Source organism: Armigeres subalbatus, chromosome 2 (assembly GCF_024139115.2).
Source record: "Armigeres subalbatus isolate Guangzhou_Male chromosome 2, GZ_Asu_2, whole genome shotgun sequence".
NCBI lineage: Eukaryota > Metazoa > Arthropoda > Insecta > Diptera > Culicidae > Armigeres > Armigeres subalbatus.
The window spans coordinates 214,668,583-214,695,161 of record NC_085140.1 but is presented as its reverse complement, the minus strand read 5'-3'; the positions used below and the strand labels follow the sequence as shown (position 1 = coordinate 214,695,161).

Sequence of the window (26,579 nt, the reverse complement as noted above, 5' to 3'; positions counted from 1 at the left end):
TCTTCTCTCAAATGGTCTACTCGGTCAAATGACATATTCTACCTTGTCTACCTTGTGGTCTTCGGCCAAATGGCTTTCTGCTGAACGGCCCTTTTCCGTTCAAAATTCAATTTCAACGAGAATTTCTTTGGAAAAAATGAGAAATCCTTAGAAATTACCGCACGAATTTTTTCTTTGTTTTTATGGAGAATTTGTTGTAGGGATCCATCAGAAAATTCTACGGAAATTCCACTGAATCTTCGGAATTTCCAGTGAAAATTCTGCGGACTTCATCAAATTTGAATCGGCGTGGAAAATTATAGATCAGCGGCGTGACAAATTTTAAACGGCGGCGTGCCGATGCAAAAATGTCGGCGGCGGCGACGTGGCGCGGTGGTGCACACCTCTAGAGTATTGTATTGTTGATATCTTGGGCATGGACACAATCTTCTATATAATAAAAATGAAATGGCCTGTGTTCGTATCCGCATAACTCGAAAACGGCTGGATAGATTTTCTCCATTCCTTCAGCAAATATGTCCGTTCTGGTTTCCGACGGGTTTATATGATATTTTCTCATGCAAAAATCACGAGTAAGGGTGGAGAAATTATGAAAAACTAAAATTAAGATATTTCGCATGGACAGCTCAGAACGCGCATTTTCGCCTACTATGCAGGACAACGTCTGCCGGGTCGACTAGTTCTTAATAAACGACAACTGGCAGTCATCAATTAGCAGGGTCAACGTCGCTTTGGTGATCTTGATCTGGAACATCTTCGTCGTCTACTTTCCTTAGATTCTCAAGGGCCAGCAGCATCTTGACCTGGATCCGCCAGGTCTAACAATTCATTCCATGCAGAAAGGGAATAGAGAACTCTGCTTCAGCCATCTTAATTGTTACTTACTTACAAATGTGCACTTCCTGAATATGCCGCTAGCTTTTCTCAGGAGCGACTTTTCACTTGGTCAGGGTTCAGCCAAATCACACCAAGCGCCAACGAAAAATTACCGATTTTTCTGCTCAAACTTTCGTTTATCAGATTTAATTGATCGCAAATCGTATTGGATATCCCTTAACCCCATAACTGAGGATATCCTATTGCAAAGTATGCTTAACCCTTAAAGGCGCAAGGCGATTTTTTTAGAAATCGTCGGAAATATTTTTAACGTAAATAACCATTGAAATTATTAACATTAAACGTATTTTCGGTTTGTTGTTTTAAAACAACATTGCGCATTTAAGGGTTAAATAAATATAGAACAATTTCCGTTGTCCTTGAACGAACAAAATATCACAAGTCAGTCGAAAAGCCGCTTGGTGCGGTTTAGCTGAATCCCGACCAGTTCAGACTTTCACGCGTAAAACGAGACACACCCTCTGCGAGACACGAACTATCCGGCTCTTGCCGACCCAATCGTTCCGTCACGAAAACACTTCCGTAGTCGCGGTCGCTTTGCCAATAACCTGCCGGTAAGGTCGGTAAGGTAACTCGGGAATTCGGGAGGAGTCAAACGCGCTAATACAAGCTAATATAACGCAATTGGTGTTCTTGTTTGTATACGCACTGAACATCAAAATACATTTAACTCAGAGGATAAGCGAGTTTCGGGAAGGAACAAAGTGTGTTTGTTAACCCTTTCAGGACGACTTTTTTTTACATTGATTTGAAGTACAGATTTGGGTTTTTCCGCTCGATCCTGCCAAAACTAGTATAGAAAGAACTAAAAGGGTGTTGAATTATGTTTTTCGGATGTCCTAGGCCGTCCAAACTGTTCTGCAGTACATATCTCTAAAAAAATGTCCAATGTTGAGAATATGTTCAAAAATATCTATGTGGTCATAAGACATGCAATTATCGAGTTTTTTAATCAACATAACCTATTTCAGGGTCTCCAAAACGGCCTGGAGTTCAGAACATACGATGTACCCGTAGAACCAAGTCCTGGACGAACGTGCAGCGCTAAACATCCCAGTAGGTCCATTGAGCCGATAGGGTTTCAGTCATTACTTTTAGAAACTACTACAGGCCTTTCTGGTTCTCCAAAACGTCCTGGAGTTAAAAACATGCGATCTACCCGATCAACCAAGTCCTGAACGATGTATACGTGCAACGCTAAACATCACAACAGGTTCATTGAGCCGATACGATTTCATTCATTATTTTCACAAGCTACAATAGGCCCTCCGTGAGTCGATGTTCTTTGACTCGATATCGACTCATGTAAGCAAATGAACCGTTTGTTTGAGAAACTGCATATATAACATTTTTGCCCAAAACATGATTTTTATATATTCTGAATCCTCGTCTAAAAATACGTATTCTGACAAAAAACACGAAAAAAAATGTTGTTCAGAAATGTATGATTTTTTTTTTCGTTTGTTTGAGAACTATATATGTCCACGCACTTTGAAGAACAATTATCGAGTACTGCTTACAGTTCTTTCACTAGTAAGTGCCTCAGGGTGTTGAGTTTTGACAAAAACTATTGATCTGTATCGAAGAAATCGAAAGATTCGATCAAAAATAGTTTTTTGTTGTTTTCTCGAAATTGTGTAAAATGGATATATGCAGTTTATCAAACAAATGATTCAAATGACGCCATAATAAAATGATTTTCTCGGTTACTCTGATGGTTCTTTAGAACAATGTTCCAAGGAACTTCTATTCCACATCTCGATGTATGCTTAAGTCAATGTTCCTTTCATTAGCGACTCATAGAGGATCGGCTGAATTATAGTCCCTTTGATATGATAGATACCATGCCCTGAGCTCTCGTATTCAAGAAAATTGGGTTTGCATGATGCATATATGGGTTTGCATGATGCGTATATTACTTTTATGCCCAGGGAAGTCGAGACAATTTCCAATCCAAAAATTGCCTAGACCGGCACCGGGAATCGAACCCAGCCACCCTCAGCATGGTCTTGCTTTGTAGCCGCGCATCTTAGCGCACGGCTAAGGAGGCATCTTGTATTCCTGAAAATTAATCACAGGCCTAACGTTCAGGATGATTCAACTTTTCAGAGTATTCAGAACTGTCGAACAATTCAAACATGCCAGATTGATTTGCATGTTCTTAGAAGCGAAATCTTCCCAAGGTTTCGGATATCTGGTTCTTCAGAGTACAGTCAAACTTGCTAACACTGATTCTGAAAAACGCTTATGTGATTATTTCGACCTGTTTTCCATACATACGTTTCCCATTGCATTTTAATTCGTCTCAGACGATAACAATACTTCCGGACTTCCAATAAGTATTTGTTACTTTTCTTGAAAGGTAGACAGTTCAACTGGTTCACTAATGCGGTATTGGAGGGGTACCAAGAGTTTTAACCATTATTTAACGGGAAAATCAATAAAAATATTTCCACTATATTTATCCATGTCTAGTATGTAAAAATAATAACGACTACTTTTTCTTACAGAAATATGTGTTGAATGTCACAGAAATGCAAATTCTCAATATCACTTACAATTTCATACTTGAGCTTATTCAAGAGTTTTACCCTTCATTTTTGTTTCATTGTATATTTTTCATCTCTTTGAATCATATGTACAATTTGGAAGTGGAGTATTGTGATTTGTTTTTTGTCTTACTTACTGGGGTTCGAGTCTGACTAGATTGTTCAATTAATTTCCGTATTAACTACTATAGTTTATATTTTTTACACATTTATTAACAGCTATCGATCTTTTGGCTCTTTGGATGATCGATCTTATCGATTCATACTTGAAAATAATATCCTAATTCGTTATTTTGTTGTGTTCCACAATTTCTTAGACATTCCTTAAGATCGCAACAGTCGGAATCGATGACAACACTCAGTCAGTCGTGTACGGTTTGCTAAATAAATTCACTATAAAATCAATCGACCCTCTCTCCCTCAACTTGATTCGATACGTTCTAGGCTTATTGTACTTGTCACTACTTGTGGAATGAGATCGTCTATTTGTATAAATAAAGCTCACATGGCAATAATACCGGTGTGTTTGTGTTTTTGGGAGTGATAAGGGTATCTAACAGATGCTTCCGATCGATAAACAATGCGAGTTTAACGTAAAACCACTAACTACTATAAACGTCAAATCGTTGAAACCTAAACATATAGTGACTGATTTTCTAGGCAATTGTTGGAAAAAACATTTGTTCAAGATGCTTCCAACATATTTGCGTAAGCATAGGGTAACTACCGACGATAAAATATTTTCTTGATATAAAAGATATAACCGAACATACTCACTTTTCTTTCACGTTTGGCGAATGTGGCGCATTTTCACTCGTGTTAAATTTGTGTATCAAATAACTATCTAGTTTTTAGTCTATGGTACTCGATAACAATCTCTTTGTGTTCTCACTTTGTTTTTACGTCTTGACGTATCTGTGTTTATTCGTTTTCAATTTGCGATGCACAGTGTTGAAAAATGTCATGAAGATGTTGTTTCATTTTTTGCTGTTTCTGTATACATAATTCGATTCGAAAAAAATTGCATTGGGGAACATGTAACGTCCATTACTTACTTACTATCAAAGAGTATAATAATGACTTAATGAATCTACACACAATGCAACAAGTGATATTAATATATAGTTTACCGGATGCGCAAATTTGATCGAGCGTCTGTTCTCAAGCGATGAAATCTAAGCAAGACTGTTCAATATGGTCCAGCCCTGCAATCCAGCCTTTATAACAGGGTGAAGGGACAAAAGGTCGACAAAACGTCAGAAGGGACCGAAGGTAGAAACGGGTACTTCTTCATTCTTCATCCTTCCTTCTCCCTCCTGCTTTCTTCCATCTTCCTTTTTTATTTCTCTTTTTTCCTTCTTTCTTCTTCCTTCTCTCTTCCTTTTTTTTTCTTCTTTTTTTACTCTTGTTTCGTTTTTCTTCTTTCTTGTTTTTTTCTCCTTAATTCTCGCTTTTTTCTTCTCCCATCTGCATTTTTCTTTCTTTCTCCTTCCTTCTTCTTTTTTTTTCTTTTTTCCATTTCCTTCTTCTTTCTTCATCTTCCTTCTTCCTTATTTTTTACCTTTTATCCTTTTCGACCTTTTGTCTCTTTCGACCTTTTGTTCTTTTGATCTTCTATCCTTTTCGATGTTTTTTTCTTCCGATCTTTCGTCCCTTAACCCTTTTGTCCTTTCGATCTTTTGTCCTATCGAACTATTGCCTTTCCACCTTTGGTCATAGATTCTTTAAAACAACCAAAGCTCTCAACTTCAAGGTGCATTACAGACGCATACACGTCATTGTGTTGAAGTACCGCAGATTCAGTATTTTAACACCACAGGAGGTGTGTTGGAAGCTTTAAATGAAGCGATCGATTAGAAGTTATCTACCAGAGCTGAAGCACAACACACGAACTGATTATAGCTCTTTCATAGTGTTGGACGATATGCAGAAGCGCATGTCCAGGTATTTAGTGATCGATTAAGAGAAAGAAGAGGAGAGATGAGGAAGTGACTGATTAAGACAGAGAAGAGGAAGATCAAAGGTCGGTTCTTCCACACTAATAAAACGCGACGCGAGACAAGACATAACACTTATCGTTTTTACACTCGTCTTAGACGAGTGTAAAAACGATAAGTGTTATGTCTTGTCTTGCGTCGCGTTTTATTAGTGTCGTGTTGTTTTTACGTTAGCATAAACCATAAAAACCAAAAGTCGGTTCTTCCACTTTTGCATAATGAAAGTCTACAGCTCATACTCCGGAAGCATCGATGATAGAAGATCGAAATACTGAGGTAGACAAGACGATCGATTATTTGAAAGTTCAATAACCATCTACTGACGAACGAGAGAGGCCTGCTACTGATTGATTGCGCTGCTTCCAAGAAAAAGGCCATCTACCTACTTTCAGTCCGTGTCGGACAGAAATCCGGGGAAAATGGTTCACGATAACGATCCGACGGGATCAAGAAGGTAAGATGCACAGCGAGCAAGGTGGATCGATCAAGTGGAGAACGATTTGCGGACGTGCAACCATGAACCGAGCTGAATAGAGAAGACTTTTATGCACTGCACAGACCACTCCGGCCTTAGTCTGATAATAAATAAAATTTCTTATCGGTACACTTGAAAATCACAAAATCGACAGTTGAGAGACGACCCTTTTTCGCCATTATCGACGTCATTTTCGTGGCACTAACGACGACTCCAATCATTATCTAGGGTAGTTAAATTGCACCCAGTTTATCCGTCAGAAACTATGTTCGGTACTGATTTGAAGCAACCGAGTATCGCCACTACGCATATAATCTTAAGACAGCGTTACCGGAAGCGGGTGAGCTTGATAGACTGTAGGAGTACAGTCCAATCGGCCTATAATGACGCGACGCAGATGAGAGCCCATATGTGTGATGAAGGCGACATAACGTTTGGTTCGACGAGGAGTGTAGACAGATTATGATGGAGAAGGGCGTATCGTGAGCGGTCATGCTGCAGCGAGTCCGGCAGAACGTGGCACACTAAATGATGAGATCATCTTGACGGACGAACGTGAGGTGATCGAAAGGTACACCTAGCCACGCATAGTTTACCATATTTTACGAAATGTTGAGTTGACATCCGAAAAGGGGTGATAAACATATCTCTGAAAAATGATGAATGTTCTATCGAAGTTATCACTTTAAAATAAAATTATCTGATTGTTCTCAGTTTAACTATACGTCTTTTTCTATTCGAAGTAAATCCAGACTATTCTGATCGTTGCAACTGAATGCTATCACAATATTTTCTTTCAGTTAGTACAACATGTCGATACAAAAAAAATGGACTTGAATATGAGGGAATATTGTGTAGGCCACATCCTTATCGTGGAACCGTAATCAAATCATATGCCGACAAATAAATCAAACTTTAGGGTCTCAGAGTTTGTCATTAAAGACAATAAATTTCACCGTTAGACAATATTTGTTTGCATAAATTGTGGGGAAGAAGAGGATTAAAATCCTCAATTATTCGGAGATTGTTTTTTTAAATGATATACATGATTCTTGACATTTTTCTTCACTGAACTACTGCAATATGGATTGCTTTTTTAAAATGCGAAATTAGACGATCAAAAGTGTAACAAAAGTTCTGCTACAGAACAACATAACCGACATAAATTCACCTAGTGATTTATCTAATAATGGTATTCGACTTCGGGACCTCTCTCCTACCCCTAAACGAATGAGTTTGTTGATGAGTGCGGGGATGAACAACACCCATAGCAGTTCGTTCCCCCCATTATTGGTGACCGTTAATGGTTGGATGGGATGAAGATGGCTGATGGTGTCGACTAAAACTCCTGAAAGTCGCTGAAGCAATCCCATCACACATTGATTTGGAACGCTTCTCGCTGAAGCTTCTGATTGGCACGTGGTCGTGGCGAGTGATTGCTCGACTTTTTCGTACTAGTGAGCTCGCTGGCACTGCCCACCAGCCCGGAGGGATTCACGGACGAGACGGCCAGCGTGGCGTCCCGCCCGAGGATATCGGAGAACCTGGCTGGGGGCGTTATATGATCGGAATAATTTGGATAGTTAGATATACTGGAACGAGGAAGAAAAGCGAAGTGTCGTATTGGTATTTTGGCTATTTGGATCCGCCGGCTGCATTAGTAGGTGGGACGGTAGGTGGTGGGTTGGAAATCGGTGCATGTACCTAAACGTTGTCTCCTCGTTGTGACTCGAATAGCCGCTCGAACTCCGGACGTGACGCTTAGCCAGGTTCTGCGACGATTTGGCTGACTTTCGTGGCGGGTACGGTGGTTTCGCCTTTCTAGATATACTAGAAGGTGAATTTTCGGAAGACGAAGAAGTTTCGTCTTGAGTGTCTGGAATCAATTAGCGAAAGGAGAACGTTATATTGTTGTAATATCAATCCTTCAATCCCTCGGGTATACATCCCAATATTTTTTAATATAGTAGAATAGTAAATATGTAAACGCATTATACCCGATAGCACAATAATATCAAATGTTGATAAGATAGCAAAATGAGATATGGACATGATTGATATAAGAGATAAAAGATCAGACGATTAATATTTTGCACTAAAATATTATGAGGAGATCAAGTTATGTTATTTGTAATAAGTGATTAATATCATGTGCCATTAGTTTGTTCTTATCCATATCATATCTTGATATTTAAATGATATTTCGGTGCAAATTTTTGATATTGTTGCCAGTTCTTTTACCTCTTATATCAGCGGTTCTCAACCTTTTTCATGAGTGGTACCCTTCAGACCTTTACATTGCTTGAAGTATCCCTTGTTTTTTTTAATGGAAATTGAACTAGAGGTTCATATTTATAAAAAAAATCATCGGGTTACCGACGAAACACTTAAAACTTGGATTTTGGTTTTCGATGAAAAATAAAAATGTTTGATATTTAAAAAAACTAAATAGTTCCTGAAATAGCGCCATTGACCAGTACTGTGATATCACGATTTGTATTGTCCCGTAATAAGGCCGTTACAAATATTTTATAAAAATTATGTCCTGCTGGTCTCCGAAAGGTCAAGAGGGGGATAATAAAAAAATTAATATTAAAATGAAAAACAAAAAATCTTAAAACTCCTCAAATTTCGTAAAAAGTGTTTTGAAACTTCTCAAAAATTGTAATTTTTTTTGTTGCCCCCTCAGAATATTATTTATGGGCAAAAAAACCAAATATTTGTATGAGAAAGACACAATCCCCGTGTTGAAACATTCGGAAACGAATAGATCCGTTTCTATCAATAAAGACTGCGCAGCCGTAAAGTTAAATATAAAAGCTACAGTCGATTTGCATCAATAGTTCCTGAAAGCGTTAGTCTTTCGCTGCAAGACCACGGTGAAGTCGGCTGGGTTCAATTCCCGATCTGGGTAAGGAAGTTTTTTTAACTTTCCTATACATAAGAAATTCATTTCAACGTATAGTATTTCATTTCAACGTACATATTTCAAGATATATACATTGAAACATCGCAGTAAATAACCATAAAAGTGCCTAAAAACACTGAGGTGCTATTCGAAAATGCCTCAATGTGAATATAATGCCATTGAAAAATAAAATTAAACGCTCAAAGTTTTTGAAATTTCCGAAATTCGATTTTTATTAGTATCGGCAAAATTCTGAGAATATGGGACTCTGAGTAAATCTTCTGTACAAATTTCCAAGAAATAAAAGGATTTTACTAGGTGTCAATTTCTGACATTTTTTTGTACTACAAAATGTGATAGAAGTGCTGATTTTTGGGCTTTTAATTGAGAAACTAAGATTATAATACTGCGTCGTGTATCTTGATCCTCCCATAACTCAGCGGATATATGATTTGCTACAAAGCTGCTGATCATGCTGGATTCAAGAGGAAACCCGGATTGGGCTATTTATTTTTCATGCCTTGAGAAGTCAAGGCCGATGTAGCAGAAATCTGATACTGAAGCTATGAAATATTAGTTTCAAATGGTTTGAAAATGTCGGCGTTCTGGTGGTTGAGTGGTAAGTATGCCATGCTTCTCAATCTCAGTCTCTGCTGTTGATGATTTAGAAGACGAAAAACGTTAGATCATGGCTTCTTTAGGATAGAAATGGATCACAAATTGTAATTTGGCTTGTAAAATGTCATCTGCATGTCATTTGACTAATTTGCTCATAACGTTCTTCAGAAGCCAAATTTTGTTCATAATTTTAGATGTACTCATACTCATGTACTCATTTTGTCCAAGGGTACATTACTCTAAATATAACATATGCGGCATAAAAGTGAAAACTCTCCAAAATGTCACGTGTCATTTGACATAATGTCATTTGAATGACATTTTGCCTCCCACGCCCCAGATAACATATTTACAGCAATGTCTTGTTAGACAAAGTTGTAGGCACATTTAAGGGCTAAAAGTTCGATTGCTTTCTTCCGTCTTCCGCAAAATTGTAACTGTGGTAATGCAACACCGAGTGGCAGCATAACGTGGTTTTAGTTGCCAACCTTATTTCCTCTCTAAAATTGGAATTTTTGCAATGCGATACCATGGATCTGAAGTAAAAATAAGGAAATTTAATTCCAGCTTGAAAGCTTAACTCGTTGAATGTTTTGCATGCTTTTATTTTATATTTACTGCTTAAAATAAAAAAATATGGATTCATTAAATAAATAATAATTAATTTCATTCCAATTAGCCTTGCGTGAAAAGGCGTAGGATTGTCAATCCGGAGATGGCGAGTTAGATTCTCGGTCTAGTCTAGGATGTTTTTTGGTGGGAAACATCCTCGTCTCCCTGGGCATAGTGTATACATTGTACTCGTCACATTGTACTCGTCACACTCATGCAATGACGGTCATAGAATGCTTTCAATGAATAACTGAGGAAATGCTAATAGAATACTAAGTTAAAAAGGAGGCCAAGTTCCAGTTGGATTGTAGAGCCATAGAAGAAGAATTTATTTCACTAAATGTTATCAGTTTGAGTAATGCGAACGAAACATAGGTTTTACTAAAGATTATGTTACAATATGCATTATGCATTTAAAAACAATGAGTTTCGATCGTCGCTGTTTGTGATAGTCATAAACGAATGAGACTACTACTACACCCCTGGAGATAAATATAACACTAGCGCCGATTGTCATTCAGAATAGAATCAAATTCTCGATTCTAAGCGAATAGATTTAGTAGGAGAGAACGGTCCAAAATGCACCCCTGGGGCAAAATGGCCTCACTCATATAATCTGTTGTAGTACATTTATGAACTATTATTACCATTACAATTCATAATTAGTTATCCATCATTGAGCTCCATTGGAAAAATTAAGTAAAATCCCTTCATATTCACTAAAATTTAACGATTTTCTTCCACCACACCCGTAAGATTGTAGTCCAACCCATTGATAAAAAAACAAACAACCAAGCGTTTACCGCCATTTTACATGCAATTGGGTCATTTTAAACGACCATTCAGGCGTTCTGCCCCAGGCCTATTTTTAAAACATTTTTTAAATGCGTTAGAAACTCATGAAAACCTTATTATTTTGAATAGGAGATCATTGTGATATATAGCTGGGTTTGTAAATTTTGCACCTATACGTTGAAATGGTTCGGTATTTTTGTTTATATGGGAAAAAACATCGAAAAGCTTAAGGGTGCATTTTGGACCGTTCTCCCCTAGATATTCTGCCTTTCTGCTCATAATAAGCTGAATTGTCAATTAATACATGTTTTTTGTATGTATTTTGGCTGGAGACGCACGTTTTAGATGGAAATAATTATAAAGCCACTCTATTTTTTATTGGATTTGGACTGTTAGTTTGGGAAACTGCATATGTGACATTTTTGGCAACAAATTTGTATATATTCTGAATCCTTGTCCAAAAGTACGTATTCTGGCAAAAATGCAAAAAAAAATCCAAAACTACATATGTACACGCATTTTGAAAAGCAATTATGGAGCACTTCTTGCTGTTTTCGAACTGGAAGTGCCCCAGAGTGTTGAGATTTTCCTAAAACTATTGATCTGTACTGTATAGAAGAAATCGAAAGGTTCGATGTCAATTTGTTCAAAAATAGTTTTTCGTAGTTTTCTCGGATTTAGGTAAAATGTAAGTAATGTAAGTTTCTCAAACAAATGATTCATTTCTTATTCTATAGAAAAGCAGCAAACATCCATTGTATTGTTTATTCTTAAATAAAAATGCATTAACAGATGATTCAACTCAAAATGATTCACCCAAAAAGTTAATTCTAATCTAATTTCGCAAAAAAAAAATGAAAAATAAAATTCCTGAAAATGATAAATAATGTTGGTCACGGCCTAGCGGTGTTGCTTTTCACATATAAAGGAACGAATTAAATTAGATCAGCGGTTCTCAACCTGGTGTACATTTCAATAAAAAACTTACTGATAAAGTTTTGATATTTTTTATTCTAATACTTCGCATTGTACATAATATACAGTCTCCTTCAAGAGGCTGAGAAGCGTCCTTCCAAGACGCTTGGGAGCCTCTTAGCCAACACAAAGGCGCATATGATAGCGAATAAGTATACAAGGTGGAGACAATAAAGGTGCATGGCTCCGTTTGACTGCATGCAAAGTGTACATTATATAGCTTCCGCTTTGTACATTTATTCTTTGAAGCCTCCTTTCAAGACACTCAGAACCCTCCTTTAACAGGCTCGGAAGCCTCCTGCCAAGAAGCTCAGAAGCCTCATTTCAAAAGGCACGGAAGCCTCCTTTAAAATAGCTTGGAATCCTCCTTTCAAAAGGTTCGGAAGCTTCTTTTTAAGAGGCTCGGGAGCTCGTTTCAAGAGACTTGAAAGCCTCGTTTCAAGATACTGAGGAGCATCCTTTCAAGAGGCTGAAATGCGTCCTTTCTAGACGTTCAGAAGCCTCCTTTCAAGAGGCTCGGAAGCCTACTTTCAAAAGGCTTGGAAGCCTCCTCTTAAGAGGATCGGAAGCTTCTCTCCAAGACGCCCGGGCTTCGTTTTTCCTTACGCTTGGAAGTGTCATTGCAACTGGTTTTCCAGAAGAAGCGTCCTTCCTATATGCTCAGATGCCCTCTCGGATGCCTCTAAAAGTCCTCAAATTCTTGTAGAGAGCTTCATGTATAGACATAATTCGAATTGGAAAGTTTCACGGAATAATTAAAATTTCAGGCAACCTTTTCAGGTCCGTTTTTTATATATCTTCATTCTTCATAAACTTCAGCACAATACTCCGGAATATACCTGCACAAATAACAATACAATTCCCACAGGATTTAGGGCCATCAATATATGTAATTTTCTTTTGTTATTCTGAAAATAAACCTTAGCGAAAGCCATATTAAAAGTAAAGGAAATATGCTCCTTAACACTCGCCATGTCATTTTGCACTTGGTCTGCCACCTACCCGAGCAGGAGAAAATAATTCAATAATACTTCATTCTATTTTTTATACCTTACTACCAAAAATTAATATGCAAAATACTTCATGCATAACATACTCTGTTATGACAATACCAAAAGCGTAATAAATTATTATTTATTTGTTAATAAAATACCTGAGCATGTGAGGCCTAAGTATTTTGCGTATTAAAATTTGGTAGCATTTTTGGGTATTTTACCTCTTATGCACAGAGTTCATACCAACTGCTGTTGTAGAGGAAGTGGCTCCTGCTCGGGAAACTAGGTAGTTTGGTAACTAACAATACTCACTCAATCTCAGGAGAGAAATTCGGCGAGAAATCGGGGCGGAAAAGCAGTCTAAAGAGTGATAAACATTTTCGCTCATATTGATTGCCACGGCGAAGAGTTGGTTTGCACCTTTTCCCCAAAAATGTTGTCAATGATGATCGAGGTTCTTTTTCGGAGACATGAGCCAAATGATTTTCCCCAGATGTACTTAGGACCTATACAGCGGGTCCAATTAGTAGGATTTGCTGACGAAAAAATGGTACGACCGACTTTGTAGAGACCAGCAGAAGCATTAGTACTAGAACGCTAGTGGCGCTGTGGCCATTAATCATGTTTGTCGTTATCACGTACGGAAACCAAACGGATTTTCTTGTACAGGGACAGATTTTGACGTGTTTTCCAGTGGTAGCCTGATGAGTGGCGGCCAGTCATTATTATTTGATGTGGTACCACCTGGTACAAGAACGTTGCCTTCAATAACTTTCTTGCGACACGTGGTGCTAAAACCTCTGGCTCTTATTCAAATGGGGCAAACATACAACAGTAATTTTTTTTTACTGCGGAGGTCTTTTTTTTCTATGGTTTCAAACATATGACTCGGCCTGCCTTTCAAATTAGAATTTTCATGACCTTTCAAAAAGGGTTTTCTGTGACTGCCATTCTTGACGCGGTATTTGTATCTTAAAAATAGTATTCTAGTTAAAAACCATTGCCGAGAGATCTAAGACGTAACACACTGCTTTTAATAGATACAGAGAAACATACAGCTCAAGAATAAAATATTGAGTTATAAATCGCCTTATCGAAGGCACTTCCGAAATAAAACTTGTTCCTGATGTACGGAATGTTAGCATAAGGCTAATGCTGAAGTACTTCTAAACATTAAAACTTCACTCAAATCGCGTTTGTTAGATAATCTGAAGAACTAAGCGCATGTGAAATTGTTAGATTCTTATCAGGGTTTTCAGAAATCGCTCTCAATAGATAACGAACAACGATAAAATGAAGGCAAAAACTGTTCCGAATCATAACAAGCCATGATATCAAATTTATCAAACGCACCAAATACAAGTGCGAAAAAACAGAATCGGATAGGCAACCCATCCCCCACAGAAAAGTGATGATTTTCGCTTTGTTTTCGCTTATTTTGTGTTGGGAACCGCACAGCTGTGTAGAACAAGTTGAAATGCATGATCAGATCCGATGGCCTAGATCCGGAGAACGTGAATTCCGAGCCGTGGACCCCACGACCAACACTGCATTCAAGTATAACATCTATCACAGCGGCGGCGGAAAAGCAGAACATGGAGTTGGTTTCGTAGTGATGGGCAAGCAGATGAAGCGAGTGATGCGGTGGAAGCCCATTAGCGAACGAATCTATGTGTTGAGGATACGGGGCAAATTCTTCAATTACAGCCTAATCAACGTTTACGCACCGACAAACAATAAATCCGACGACGTGAAGGACACGTTTTATGAATGTCTTGATAAAGCCTATGGAGAGTGCCCAAAGCATGACGTGAAAATTGTTATCGGAGACGCTAACGCTCAGGTCAGTAGAGAGGACTTTTTCCGTCCCATAATTGGTAGCAAGAGCCTTCACTCCGCTACCAATAACAACGGCCGACAGCTAGTAAATTTTGCTGCTGCCAGAGGGATGGCCATCAGTAGCACCTACTTATTATAGCACGAAAGAATACCCGACAACACACTTGGAGACCCCCAAATGTTGAAACTTGCAACCAGATAGACCATGTTCTGGTGGATGGGCGCAATTTCTCGGATGTTATCGATGTGCGGACATTCAGAGGTCCGAACATTGACTCTGATCACTACCTCGTTGTCAGTAAAATTCGATCACGGTTGTCAACTGTATCGAACGAAAGATCACAGCGAACGATGCGTTAGTCGGCGATTGTCTGCGGAAGGAGTATCGGCTGAGTACCGCCAGAAGCTCGACGAACGGATGAGTGCAATCAACGTTAGCGACAAAATCAACGATCTATGGGAGTCGATCCATGGAGCGGTGAGCACAACAGCACGAGAAGTGGTAGGCACAGCACAGAGGCGACCCAGGACGGGTTGGTTCGATGTGGAGTGTCAGAGAGTGTCAGACGAGAAGCACGTTGCCAGAAGCCAAATGTTGGTGTCGGGTACTCGATCGAATAGAGATCGGTACAAGGAAGCAAGAGCATCCGAAAAACGAACCCACCGAAGGAAGAAGAAAGAATATGAAGAACAAGTGATTAGAGAGGCGCAGGAAAAAATGGAGCAAAACGATATGCGGAGGTTCTATGAGTCTGTCAATGGCGTGCGGAGAAAGACAGCGCCATCTCGCGTCATGTACAATGACCAACAAGGAAATTTGCTGACAGATAAAACCGAAGTGGCTGCCAGGTGGAAGCAACACTTCGAGACTTTGAAGAATAGTGGAAGTGACGGTGCATCGGTGAGCAGAATAAATATTAGCGACGATGGACAAGCTGTTGAGTCGCCTGCACTAGATGAGGTTAAAAAAGCTGTTAAAGAGCTGAAAAACAATAAGGCTGCGGGGAAGGACCAGCACCTGACTGAACTTCTCAAACATGGCAGTGAGCAGCTTCATGAAGTTCTGCACCATATTATGTCGAAAATATGGGAAGATGAGGAAATGCCTGTTAGCTGGTTGGACGGCCTCATTTAACCTCTCTTTAAGAAAGGTCACAGACTGGAGTGCGCCAATTACCGAGGAATAACCCTCCTTAATTCGGCGTACAAAATTATGTCCCCTATACTGTTGAACAGATTGAGACCGCTTGGTCGGCGAAAACCAAGCAGGTTTTCGTGAGGGCCGATCAACGACGGATCAAATGTTTACCCTGAGACAAATCCTTTATAAATTCTGGGAATACAACTTGCAGACACATCATCTGTTTATTGATTTCAAGGCGGCTTACGATTCAGTGAAACGGAATGAATTATGGCAAATTAAGCTTGAACATGATTTTCCGGTGAAACTGATACGGCTGATTCGTATAACGTTGGACGGATCGAAATCAATTGTAACGGTTGCGAAAAAAAAATATCGACGTCATTTGTGACCTCAGATGGATTAAAGCAGGCTGATGCACTTTCGAATCTAGTGTTCAATATAGCGCTCGAGGAAGCGATTAGGAGAGCTGGTGTACAAAGAAGCGGTACCATTATCACAAGATCGCATATGCTCCTGGGATTTGCGGACGATATCGATATTATCGGGATTGATCGCCGTGCCGTGGAAGAGTCTTTTGTGCCTTTTAAGAGGGAGACAGCGAGGATTGGACTCACGATCAATAACGTGGGTTCATTAGTGGTGGTGGTAGCGAAATGGTACTGGATGGTGAAAAGTTTGAAGTGGTAGAAGAATTTGTGTATCTTGGAACATTAGTGACGTGCGATAATGATGTTACCCGCGAGGTGAAATGGCGTATTGCAGCTGCAAATAGGGCTTATTACGGACTTCGTAATCAGCTTAAATCCCGTAGTCTGCAAACGAAAACAAAACTCGCGCTGTATACTACTCTGATTCTTCCGGTGGCTTTATACGGCCATGAAACATGGACGTTAAAGGAGGCTGATCGGAGAGCTTTCGGAGTGTTTGAGCGTAAGGTGCTGCGAACAATACTCGGTGGTAAACAGGAGACAGGAGAACGGTATCTGGCGGCGCCGCATGAATCACGAATTGTGTTACGGACGGCTTGGTCAGAGCACGTTTTTCAGGGTATTTTTGGGAGAACTCACGACCAAACTTCTTTTTATAACAACATGCCAGACATAAAAGGATTTTTCTAATACAAAATAAACACAGACACAGTAATATTTGCACCTAAACCTATATTGTAGCTTACATTATTTGTTTATAAAGAATGGGGGGGTTTCTATATAGCAGCTGGTTCGTTGCGGCCGTTCTGGATCCGATGGGGCCCTTGGTTGAGCATGCATGCATTGGTAGAGGAATCAGGTGAAAACAGATTACCTTGATGTAAGAAGCTGGCGGTGGAAATCTTGGTGTTGTGGATTGTTCTAGAAGACAAAACCTATCTTCTAGAATCTAGAATATCGAGAAGGCTCAAATTATAACTGCCTTTTCGAAAAACATATATTTAGCTTTGAACTATCCATCTTTCTCTACAAAAGATGATGTTCTGGAGAACACTTCCATTTTATTCTGGAATCGAAGAATTTTCCTCATATTAAAACTTTTGATCCAGTTATACTTGTTTTACCTTAATTATGTCTCGATCCCCTGTAAAGATGCGAGCAATTATTCGTGTGAACGCACAGCTTACCCGTCAAAATGGGAATCTAAAAAGAGTTCGCAGTCAAATCCTACAACTACTACACAAAACCTTATTTGTATGTATGAAATACATTTATCTTCTTATCAAATTTGTTTCTCAGTCATTCCCATTCGTGAAAGATGTATGTTTGTTTTGATTGAATTTTACATAAAAAAACTCAAACCTTTTTTGTAAGTTGCCATATTTCACTGGCTTAAGCTGCTAGATGCTGTCATTAATTTGCAGAAAAAATTTCAGATGATATTTTGGGCTACCTAATTGTTTCTGGGACACAATCGAAAGACTCATCACCAGTGATCACTCTTGTTGATAGGCTCGAATACCAGCGATCACTATTATCGTTACAAATTCACATTTTTTTTAGCTGTACATACACACAAAACAATACAAAAAATACCTACCACTATTGAATGCAACGGTATTTGCAAATAAAAAAAAGTAAATACATATTTCATTATTTTTATTAAACAAAAGAAGAAGAAAGCTATTTCACAAAATGTTCAACTTATTTTATGTTGAATTCCAAAATTGCAATCTGTTATATGATTTCCTATTTTCTTAAAGAAATTAATTCGATTTACTTTTATCGAACGAAATCAAAAGAACAAAATAAATACAGCACAACAACATTCCACGATCAGATGAGGCGTGATCGTGAGTCTCCCCGAGCAAGCATGAAAATATTCTGTGAAACATGAATATTTTCCATTTTGTTTTTTTTTTTAGTTGGATCGCCAATTGTTACATAAAAATACTTTAATTTTTTTTTTAAAGATATCGTAGCATGCTATTATTTTAATTTGTTGGTAACAATTGTACCAGGTGTATAAAGGGCTGGATATTATTAAGCTTATACAACACGGCAGACTACGGTGGGCTGGTCACGTTGTTCGTATGCCGGAAGAACGTCAAGCGAAGATAATATTTAGTAAAGAACCTGGAAGAGGACGCAGGCTTCGTGGAAGGCCGCGTACACGATGGCTTTTTGCAGTTGAAGAGGACCTGAGGTCGCTCAATGTTCAGGGCGAATGGAAGCGATTGGCCCAGGATCGAGTCCAGTGGAGAAGGATACTCCATTCGGCGTAGGTTCATCAAAGAGCTGTAGCCCATCAAGTATCAAGTAAGTATACTGCCGTTATACGCATACTTGTTCCATGTTTGCTGGGATTCCCTATATACATGGGACAGTTATGCCTCCGAATCAGTGCTTTAGAGATAGAGATGATAGGTGAGAGACGTTTCCATTCTCTTTTGAATTCAATACCTGATTCTTATACAAATATTGTATATGACCTTACAACTTTACAAGCTTTTCTAACAATTGTTGTACATTTTCTATATAAGAAATTTCACATACTCATATTTCTTATAGAAATATTGGTAGGTTCTAACACAGATTTGTTATCAAATATAGATTGATAAGTTACAGAATGATAAAATAATAAAAACACAGGTATTACCAGAACAAGGATTCTCATTTACTCAGAATAACTTATATACAAACTTTTTTAAGTTTAGTGCAGGAAAATGAGTGTAAAATTCAATCATGTTCATAACTACTGTTTTTGATTCACATAGATTGAAAAATTCATTGAAATTTACGCTATTATATTATATTTCACACGGGATATAGCCTAATTGTATACAATATTTTACGTAAATCGACAATATTGCATTCAAGATGCGAGCAAACTTGTAAGGAAGGAGCATTTCTCGCTTAAATTTTCAAAAGGACCTAAGTAACATTGTTTTCATGAATTAATTTGAGTACTGCTATCAAAAGCTTACATGTTGTTCTATTGATTGTGCTATTCAAATTAAATCATGAAAAAAATGTTACTTAGGTCCTTTTGAAAAGTTAAGCGAGATTTCATCGTAGAATAGCAGAAATTCCCACATCTCAAGTTTTATGTGCTGTTTACTTTTCACAATTTTTTCTTTGTATTTATCATCAGGTATTATTTATTGGTTTCGACTGTGATTACTAATTGATGACGTTGTTTTTTCGGCTTTATCAGTCTTTTTTACCAGCTAAAATGGGTTTTACGTCTACTTTTCCTATGTTTCGGTGTGTGTTATACCTTCTTCGGGGTTTCTAAAAGTTTGAATGTTTTACAATGGCGGATCTAATAGACCAGTCTAAAGGGTGTGCTTTCAATAAAACACAATTACACCTTTTAGACTGGTCCATTAGATTCGCCTCTGTAAACATTCAAACTTTTAGAAATACCCAAAGAAGGTGTAATACACACCGAAACGTCGGAAAAGTAGACACAAAGCCCATTTTAGTTTGCCATAAAAACTAAAAGAGCTAAAAAAACACCGGAATGTATGCTCAACGATTGACATAGTGCTCCTGGTGAATCGATTCATTCAGTTGATAAGAAGTCAATTGATGGTTACACCGAATGTATACGAAATATTTCCAGCGAATTTTACGTTTTAGCATATCAAGCATAATTTTTCATAACGACGTATGTAACAATTATGAGGATTCGAGATATCCTTTGCAGAAAGTTGGCAAAACTTTTTCTAAAACTGTTTAAAAACTAAATCATTTTTCAATATTTTTTCCACTGACATGCATCAATACATGGCACTTAATAAGCGTGCTTCACGTCGTAGCTCAGTTAATTCAAATTCCCTGTGAAGAACGATAAAATTATACATACACCAGTATGCTGTACATACGTCGCTGTACATTGGTCGGTTTTCCATAGTACACGATTGACGCAACTGTAGTTTTGTTTTGCTTTTTTGGTACATAGGTCGCTCTAAAAACCTCGTTTTGTTTACTTTTGTCACATACGTCGTTATGAAAAAATATTGATATATTTTTCATAAATTGAAGGACTATAATATGTGGTACATTTTTGTAAAGTAAATTTTTGAAGAATATACATCTACACGCAAAAAAAGCGTTCTCAAATTCGTGAACTAACAAGTTCACGGTGTTTTTTAGTTTTGGTTTCGGGAACAACAGAAAATGTTCCATAAAACGTGATTGTTGTTCCCGAAACCGTGACTGGTGTTCCTGAATCCATGAATTAAATCACGATGTAGGGGAACGGTTCGCCACTTCATCTCATAGCTCCTATTTCCATCCCATTAAAAACAAAGCAATGGAAAGGAATTTGATTTGTTTATTATTTTTGTGATTTTTTTTAGCAGTGAGCACGTGTGTTGACAAAAAGAAGCGACGAATTTGGTGCCGTATTTCTTTGTTTAGCGATGAGATGGATATATGTACAGTGAGATGGAGATCGGAACATTACCTCTATTTTTACTGGTTCACGAATTTGGGAATGCTTTTTTTTGCGTGTAGCCAGCGGATGGTAGATTTTAGTACAGTTCTGTGTGAAAACTTTGCAGAATGTGTATAAAATGTTGACATATACAAATTCGGCATCTTTTTGCCATTTTTCTTGGCAACAATTGCATATAAATCTTACAATACTGTTTTAGCTCAAAACAGTAGGGTAACCTTACCCTAAGTGGAGGTAGCACCAATAGTGGAGGTAGTGGGTTTTTAATGAGATTTTTCATATTTATACACTTAAGCATGGTTTCAGTTGATGCGTCGTGCTTCAAATATCCTGTTAAATGCAACGTATATTAACATTTCACTTGAAAAACTATTGAAAACAATGATTTTCCTTAACAAAATTGACTCCCTTGCAGCTATAGTGGTGCAACTGTACCAATAATTGCGAGTCTCATAAGAAACCAATGGATATGGAACCAATGGAACCAAAATTAATTTTTACCGCCACTAAAGGAACAGTGTACCCATAGTATAGTGGTGCAAGCAATATTTGGTAATTGTTGATGTTAAATGACATCTATCTAATTTTTGTTAGCAAATTTATTAGTTTATCTATTTTATCTAAGATATTAAAGCTGTAAATTTCCCATAATTATCAATTTTTAAAAAATATTTTCTTTTGTGGATTTACTAATACCTCCACTATTGGTACCGTTACACTACCTGTAAAACAAGTTTTTTTTTTTTTGTATTAGGGGAAACCGCCAAATGTTGAACGGCTAATTTTATCGCCTATTGTTGAACTCCCATAAGAAATGCACGTGCGTTCAACAATAGGCGAGGAGATCAGCCGTTCAACATTTGGCGAATTACCCTACAGCTTTGCTGAATCTGTATAAGCCAAGATTTTATACAGCATTGTAAGATAAAATAATACGTCATCTACGAAAGACATGGTTGGGCCCATTTCAGTTCAAATATCTTCAATATTGGTCTAACTCTAATATTAACCAAATTATCTCACTGCTTATTTTCTGCTTCAACTCTGGCTTGAATGCTAATAAAGAGAACAATAAAAACAATAAACTCATCCATCGACTTTACTCACCTCTGTGGTGTCGGTAGTTGGACTGGTTAGAACGCGAGGCCATGTCGTTGTCGGACTCGGAACCAAGCGTATCATATTCTGTAATCGGTATATGAAGTGTTAGTATCTTCCTAACTTCGGAATCTGTGGATCCGGGATTGTCAGATTCTATAAATTGATTTATATCTAAAAATGGTTTGCTTTGCGGGAGACAGCGAGAAAACACCAACGTTATCGAATTTCGTACTCACCTATCGGCTCCGAGGTGGTCGGATCCCTCAGTCGAGATCCGCCCTTTCTGCGTACTTTGGTATATTCGGGTTCTTTGTTCTGGTTGATTATGTGGTTCAGTTTTCAGTAATTTGGTTGGACAAAAAGTTGGTTTTGGTCGATTGTTTGGAGGGATAACGTTTGCGAACGAATTGTACATTTGGATGGGAGATATTCGATTTCGGCGCCGAGTTCAGGAATGGTCACGTGGTCAACGGTTTTTATTTTGATGAAAGAAATTTGATTTGTAGAGTATAGAAGAGAGAAAAAAGAAAAAAGGGGGCTTCTGGTAGTTTATTCAACACATTTTTGCATCAGTGGGAAAATTTTGATTCTCTGCACTAATTTAATGAATGAGATGGAACTAATCTATTTGCCAATTGCTATTCCTTCGTTTTTCTTTTTGTAAACATCGGGAGCACGAGACAGAGACGTCAGACAGAGAAAAGGTTTGGACCTGAACCACGTGGGAAGGATCGATTTCATAATGATGATGGTGAAAAATTATGGTGGATGGTGTTCTGGGGTAATGTGATGGTTGTGAGAATCTTTTGATGTCGATTTTGCTGAAATGCTCAGTAAAAGAAAATGGTGATTAGAGTGAACTTGGAATGATGAAAATTGGTGACCATTGCGCTATATGACTTCTATGAGATTGGAATGAGTGATAGAACAAGTGCATAACAAAAGATATTTATAAATGTGATCGAACTCACGGAGAAGTGGAGAATAATATCTGTACATTGCCTTCCTCTATGATATTTGGCTCATGCTTGAAACGAATGTGGGTGGGAAACGTTTAAAGTTACCATTTTATTCAGAAAGTGATGGTGGAATGAAAAATGAATCGTTTGTGAAATTAATGTGAGTTTTTTCGGAGAACGATATCGTTTGTTAGAGAAGCTGTCCATTTTAAGACAGCTTAAATATTTTGCATTTTGTTGATTTTTAGTCAATTATTTTGCCTCAGCCCCAGATATACTGGTATCAATAACTTGTCTCACTAGGCCACATGTGGCGATCATAACGCCAGTCGACAGTCATTTGAACACATGTATTAGTACAACTATGTAGAATAATGTCGAACTACCAACAAATCCATGTAGCAGAGAATGTAGCAAAGAAGGAAAAAAGCTTTGAAATTTACGCCAAAAATCACGCACATAAAAGGAACGCAATTATCAGCCTACACAGAAAAAAATAATGAAAACTATTCAGCACGTACAAAATAAAGACGTGAAAGGTAAGACTATTCTGGGTGTACATGGATCTTGGCCAACAAATTCGTCCTGAATGTATGCAATTTCTGTAGCATTATGACACTAAATCGAATAAATTGTGTAAATTTCAACAACGTTTTCTATCTGTGTATGCAATAGATAATTTGCAAGGAGGGTAACAGTCAGTGACAGTGCTTCACAAGTTTGTTACAAAGCAACTTTCCCAAGCTTAGTTCCTTGAAAAGCAGCATTCGATATAGCATCTCACATTTCATTGGAAAACAACACGATGGTACACGATATTTCGACGCATGGACTGGACTGGATTGGGGGAAATTTATCAGAAAAAGAAATATCCTTGGGAGCTCATCAGTTAGTGCAAAACTAAACAAAAAGCATTTCCAAGCAAACGGTGAAATTAATTCTATTTCAAACGTTAATCGTTGCTGGAGACTGGAGGCTCGAGACTGCCAAATAATTGACTTGATGATACACTTGTTTTGGTATGCAGCAAGTTTAATTATGTCAAGTATAATCAAAGACAAATTGCTGGCAAAACAGAGCAAAAATAGTGTAGTCACACGGAGTTGATCAGCCAATGTACCATGCGTCTCCATATGCGTGTATGCTTTATTGAACATGTTTAAAACTTGTTGGCATAAAAAGAAACATACCTCCAAAAGTAATAAAATTATGAACTTAGCGTCTTCGACAAAGTTTTTCAGGAGAACTTTTGCTACAACTTTCGCGACGACAAAAAAATCTTGCATGTTGTGAAGTGTGAAACCCAACATTTGAATCTCACTTTTAGGGGGATTGATCATTAAGCTGAATACCTCCAAAGAATCACATTAACTTACTGGCCCAGTGCGCTAAATTGCATAATAAAAATACTATTTAATATATTTAAAAGGCACAATCTCGAAAGGCAGACGTTCTTATACTTGTAACAAAAGGCGGAACATATCATAAGGCGTAATTACAAAAGGCGGAAATACGAAAGGCGGAATTCCAAAAGGCAAGATTCAGTCATTTCTTAGTTTTACACAGGCACCGCTTGAGGTAAAGGAGGAAATATTTTATTCTTTGAAGGCTCGCCTCTGCCCGGTCTAAGTTGAAGGAGAATATGATTCCTTCTTTAAAATCACGCCCCTCCGTATATTTTTCTACTTTCTATCGGGATACGCCGTTTGGCATAATGGTCCTTTGGCATAATTGATTAAAAATAATATATACTCAGAAAAATTACAATTCTTTCAGAATAGTTATTGGCATTTATATAAATTATAATTACAATATAGGAAGCTCCATTAATTACGGTACGCTAAAATCGACCATTTTCAACTCTCCCTCCCTTCTGTCACACTTTTTGTATGAAACATCTGACAATTTTGTATGGATCACACTTCGCTCAACCCCCCTCCCCCTTTAAGTGTTACGTAATTTATGGATGTTTCCTATTTTTTCCTTCGTCTGCACATAGGCTGTTCTTTAAGTTTAGATGGCTACACTTTAATAATTGATATTCTTATCAACGATTTAGTTTCTTTTCCATTTTCTAGAAAACTGTCTGACGAAAAACGTATTCCATTTGAATCTTTTTCCCAGAATATATTTACTAATTCCGAGGAGATTATTCCTCAGAACGTATTATTCCCCAAAAAGTGAGAGTAAAAGTAATTCTATTTTATTGAGTTTTCGTTCGTATCAGTTCAGTGCGAGATTTCTCTTGTTTCGGACAGCAGAAAGATGGCGCGATCGGCCGAAATATTGTGTTCTGCATTGCGCGCCCGGTAGGCCGGTAGTTAGTTTGTTCTACTTTTCGCGCCCGATTCATGGCTAGGTAAAATCACTGTGTATAAAGAATGGCACGGTCGTATCGCTTATCAGAGTGAATCCAGATCCAAAGATGCCTACCAATTAACTGATAATCCTTCCTGTGGTTTTTGTGGAGACGCAGAGGTAAACACGGTCTTCAAATAGCAAAAACCACCTACTAATATTCCTTCCTTCTTCCTAACTGACTACAAGGACGTGGCCGGCGCCGTTATTGATCATTTGAATTTTAGAGTCACTGAAACTTGCACACTGAGAATGCTTGAACAATCCCAGTCAATCATTCAGTTGATTCTTTGTGCAATTTCACTGATTCTGGTCAATCACGGAGTAGCAACCATAGATATGTGTAGTCAGTCAAAGCTAAGCAAAGCTAAGCTAAGCTAAGCTTTATTGAGTTTTCGTTCGTATTACATTTTTAAATCAATCTCTTAAACAAAGGAGAAAAAAATTAAAATCAAACGGCCGCTCGAGATAAGGCGAAACGCGTGATGTGCTATTTCTTTTAAAGCACGCGTCTGCTCGGTACAATACGAAAGGGGAGACTATTCTTTCTTTCAAAATACGCAATAGCTCGCGATAATGCAAAAGAATTGATGCTGTGTTCTTTTAACGCACGCATTTGTTCGGTGCAATGCAAAAAGGCAGGAGATCATTCCTCCTTTAAATATACGCGATTGCTCTGGATAATGGAAAAGAGTTGATGATGTCTTCTTTGAAAGCATGCATTTTGTCTTCTTCATTGTAAATATCAAGAAGTCTATGTTGAAGTTCAGTTTGTTGCGTAAAGAATATGGTTATTTAAAATAAGATCAGTTTCATTGCGTTATGCGTATGCCAAATGACCAATATGCCAAACGGCTTAACATCAAATGACTATGCCAAACGGGGTAGCCCCTTTCTATCTATATAAATCTCATCTCACAACTGAAACACTAACAGTCTTTTAGCTTAGTATCTATTAAGCACATCGAGAGTTTAAGTGTACGATTTCCATGCTTCAGAAAGGCGAGAAAATGTGCAACCCAAAAACAGACCGTATAGAGATTCGATTTCAGTCACCTTCAACATGGTATGCTTCGTACAAAGCCATATGCCTTGTCGCTGAGCTACGGAAGGTCTCCACACTAAGCAACAAGAAAACATGCATCTGACCGATCAACGGCCAAAGTGTATCTTTTTATAGCGAAAGGAGAATCACGCCATTTGATCTGTTGGTTCAAAATGTTCGCATAAGTTAAAACAGCCTAACGCAATTCTGCCTTTCGTAATTATGCCTTTTGTGATTCCGCTTTTCAAGTTTCTGCCTTTTGATTTCGTTCCGCCTTTCGTTCATTCTGCCTTTTGTATTTCGCCTTATGTGCTTTACGCCTTTCGTAGGTACTTTACCCCTTTCTCGCTTAATTTTTCAAAAAGACCTAAGTAACATTTTTTCATGAATTAATTTGAATAGCGCAATCAACAGAACAA

At 37.9% G+C, this 26,579-nt stretch overlaps 1 protein-coding gene across 1 annotated transcript in view; it reads right to left on the bottom strand.

Moving 5' to 3' along the window:
- Positions 1-5,949: 5,949 nt before the first annotated feature.
- LOC134211618 (cell adhesion molecule Dscam2) overlaps positions 5,950-26,579 on the bottom strand; it is a 401,827-nt gene continuing 381,197 nt past the window's right edge. Inside the window, exons 18-21 of the mRNA XM_062688681.1 lie at positions 22,035-22,113; positions 21,805-21,882; positions 7,623-7,794; positions 5,950-7,510 (exon numbers count right to left, since the gene is read on the bottom strand). Coding sequence (XP_062544665.1) covers positions 7,291-7,510; positions 7,623-7,794; positions 21,805-21,882; positions 22,035-22,113 — 549 coding nt within the window. The 3' untranslated portion in view covers positions 5,950-7,290. The remainder of the gene's footprint in view (positions 7,511-7,622; positions 7,795-21,804; positions 21,883-22,034; positions 22,114-26,579) is intronic.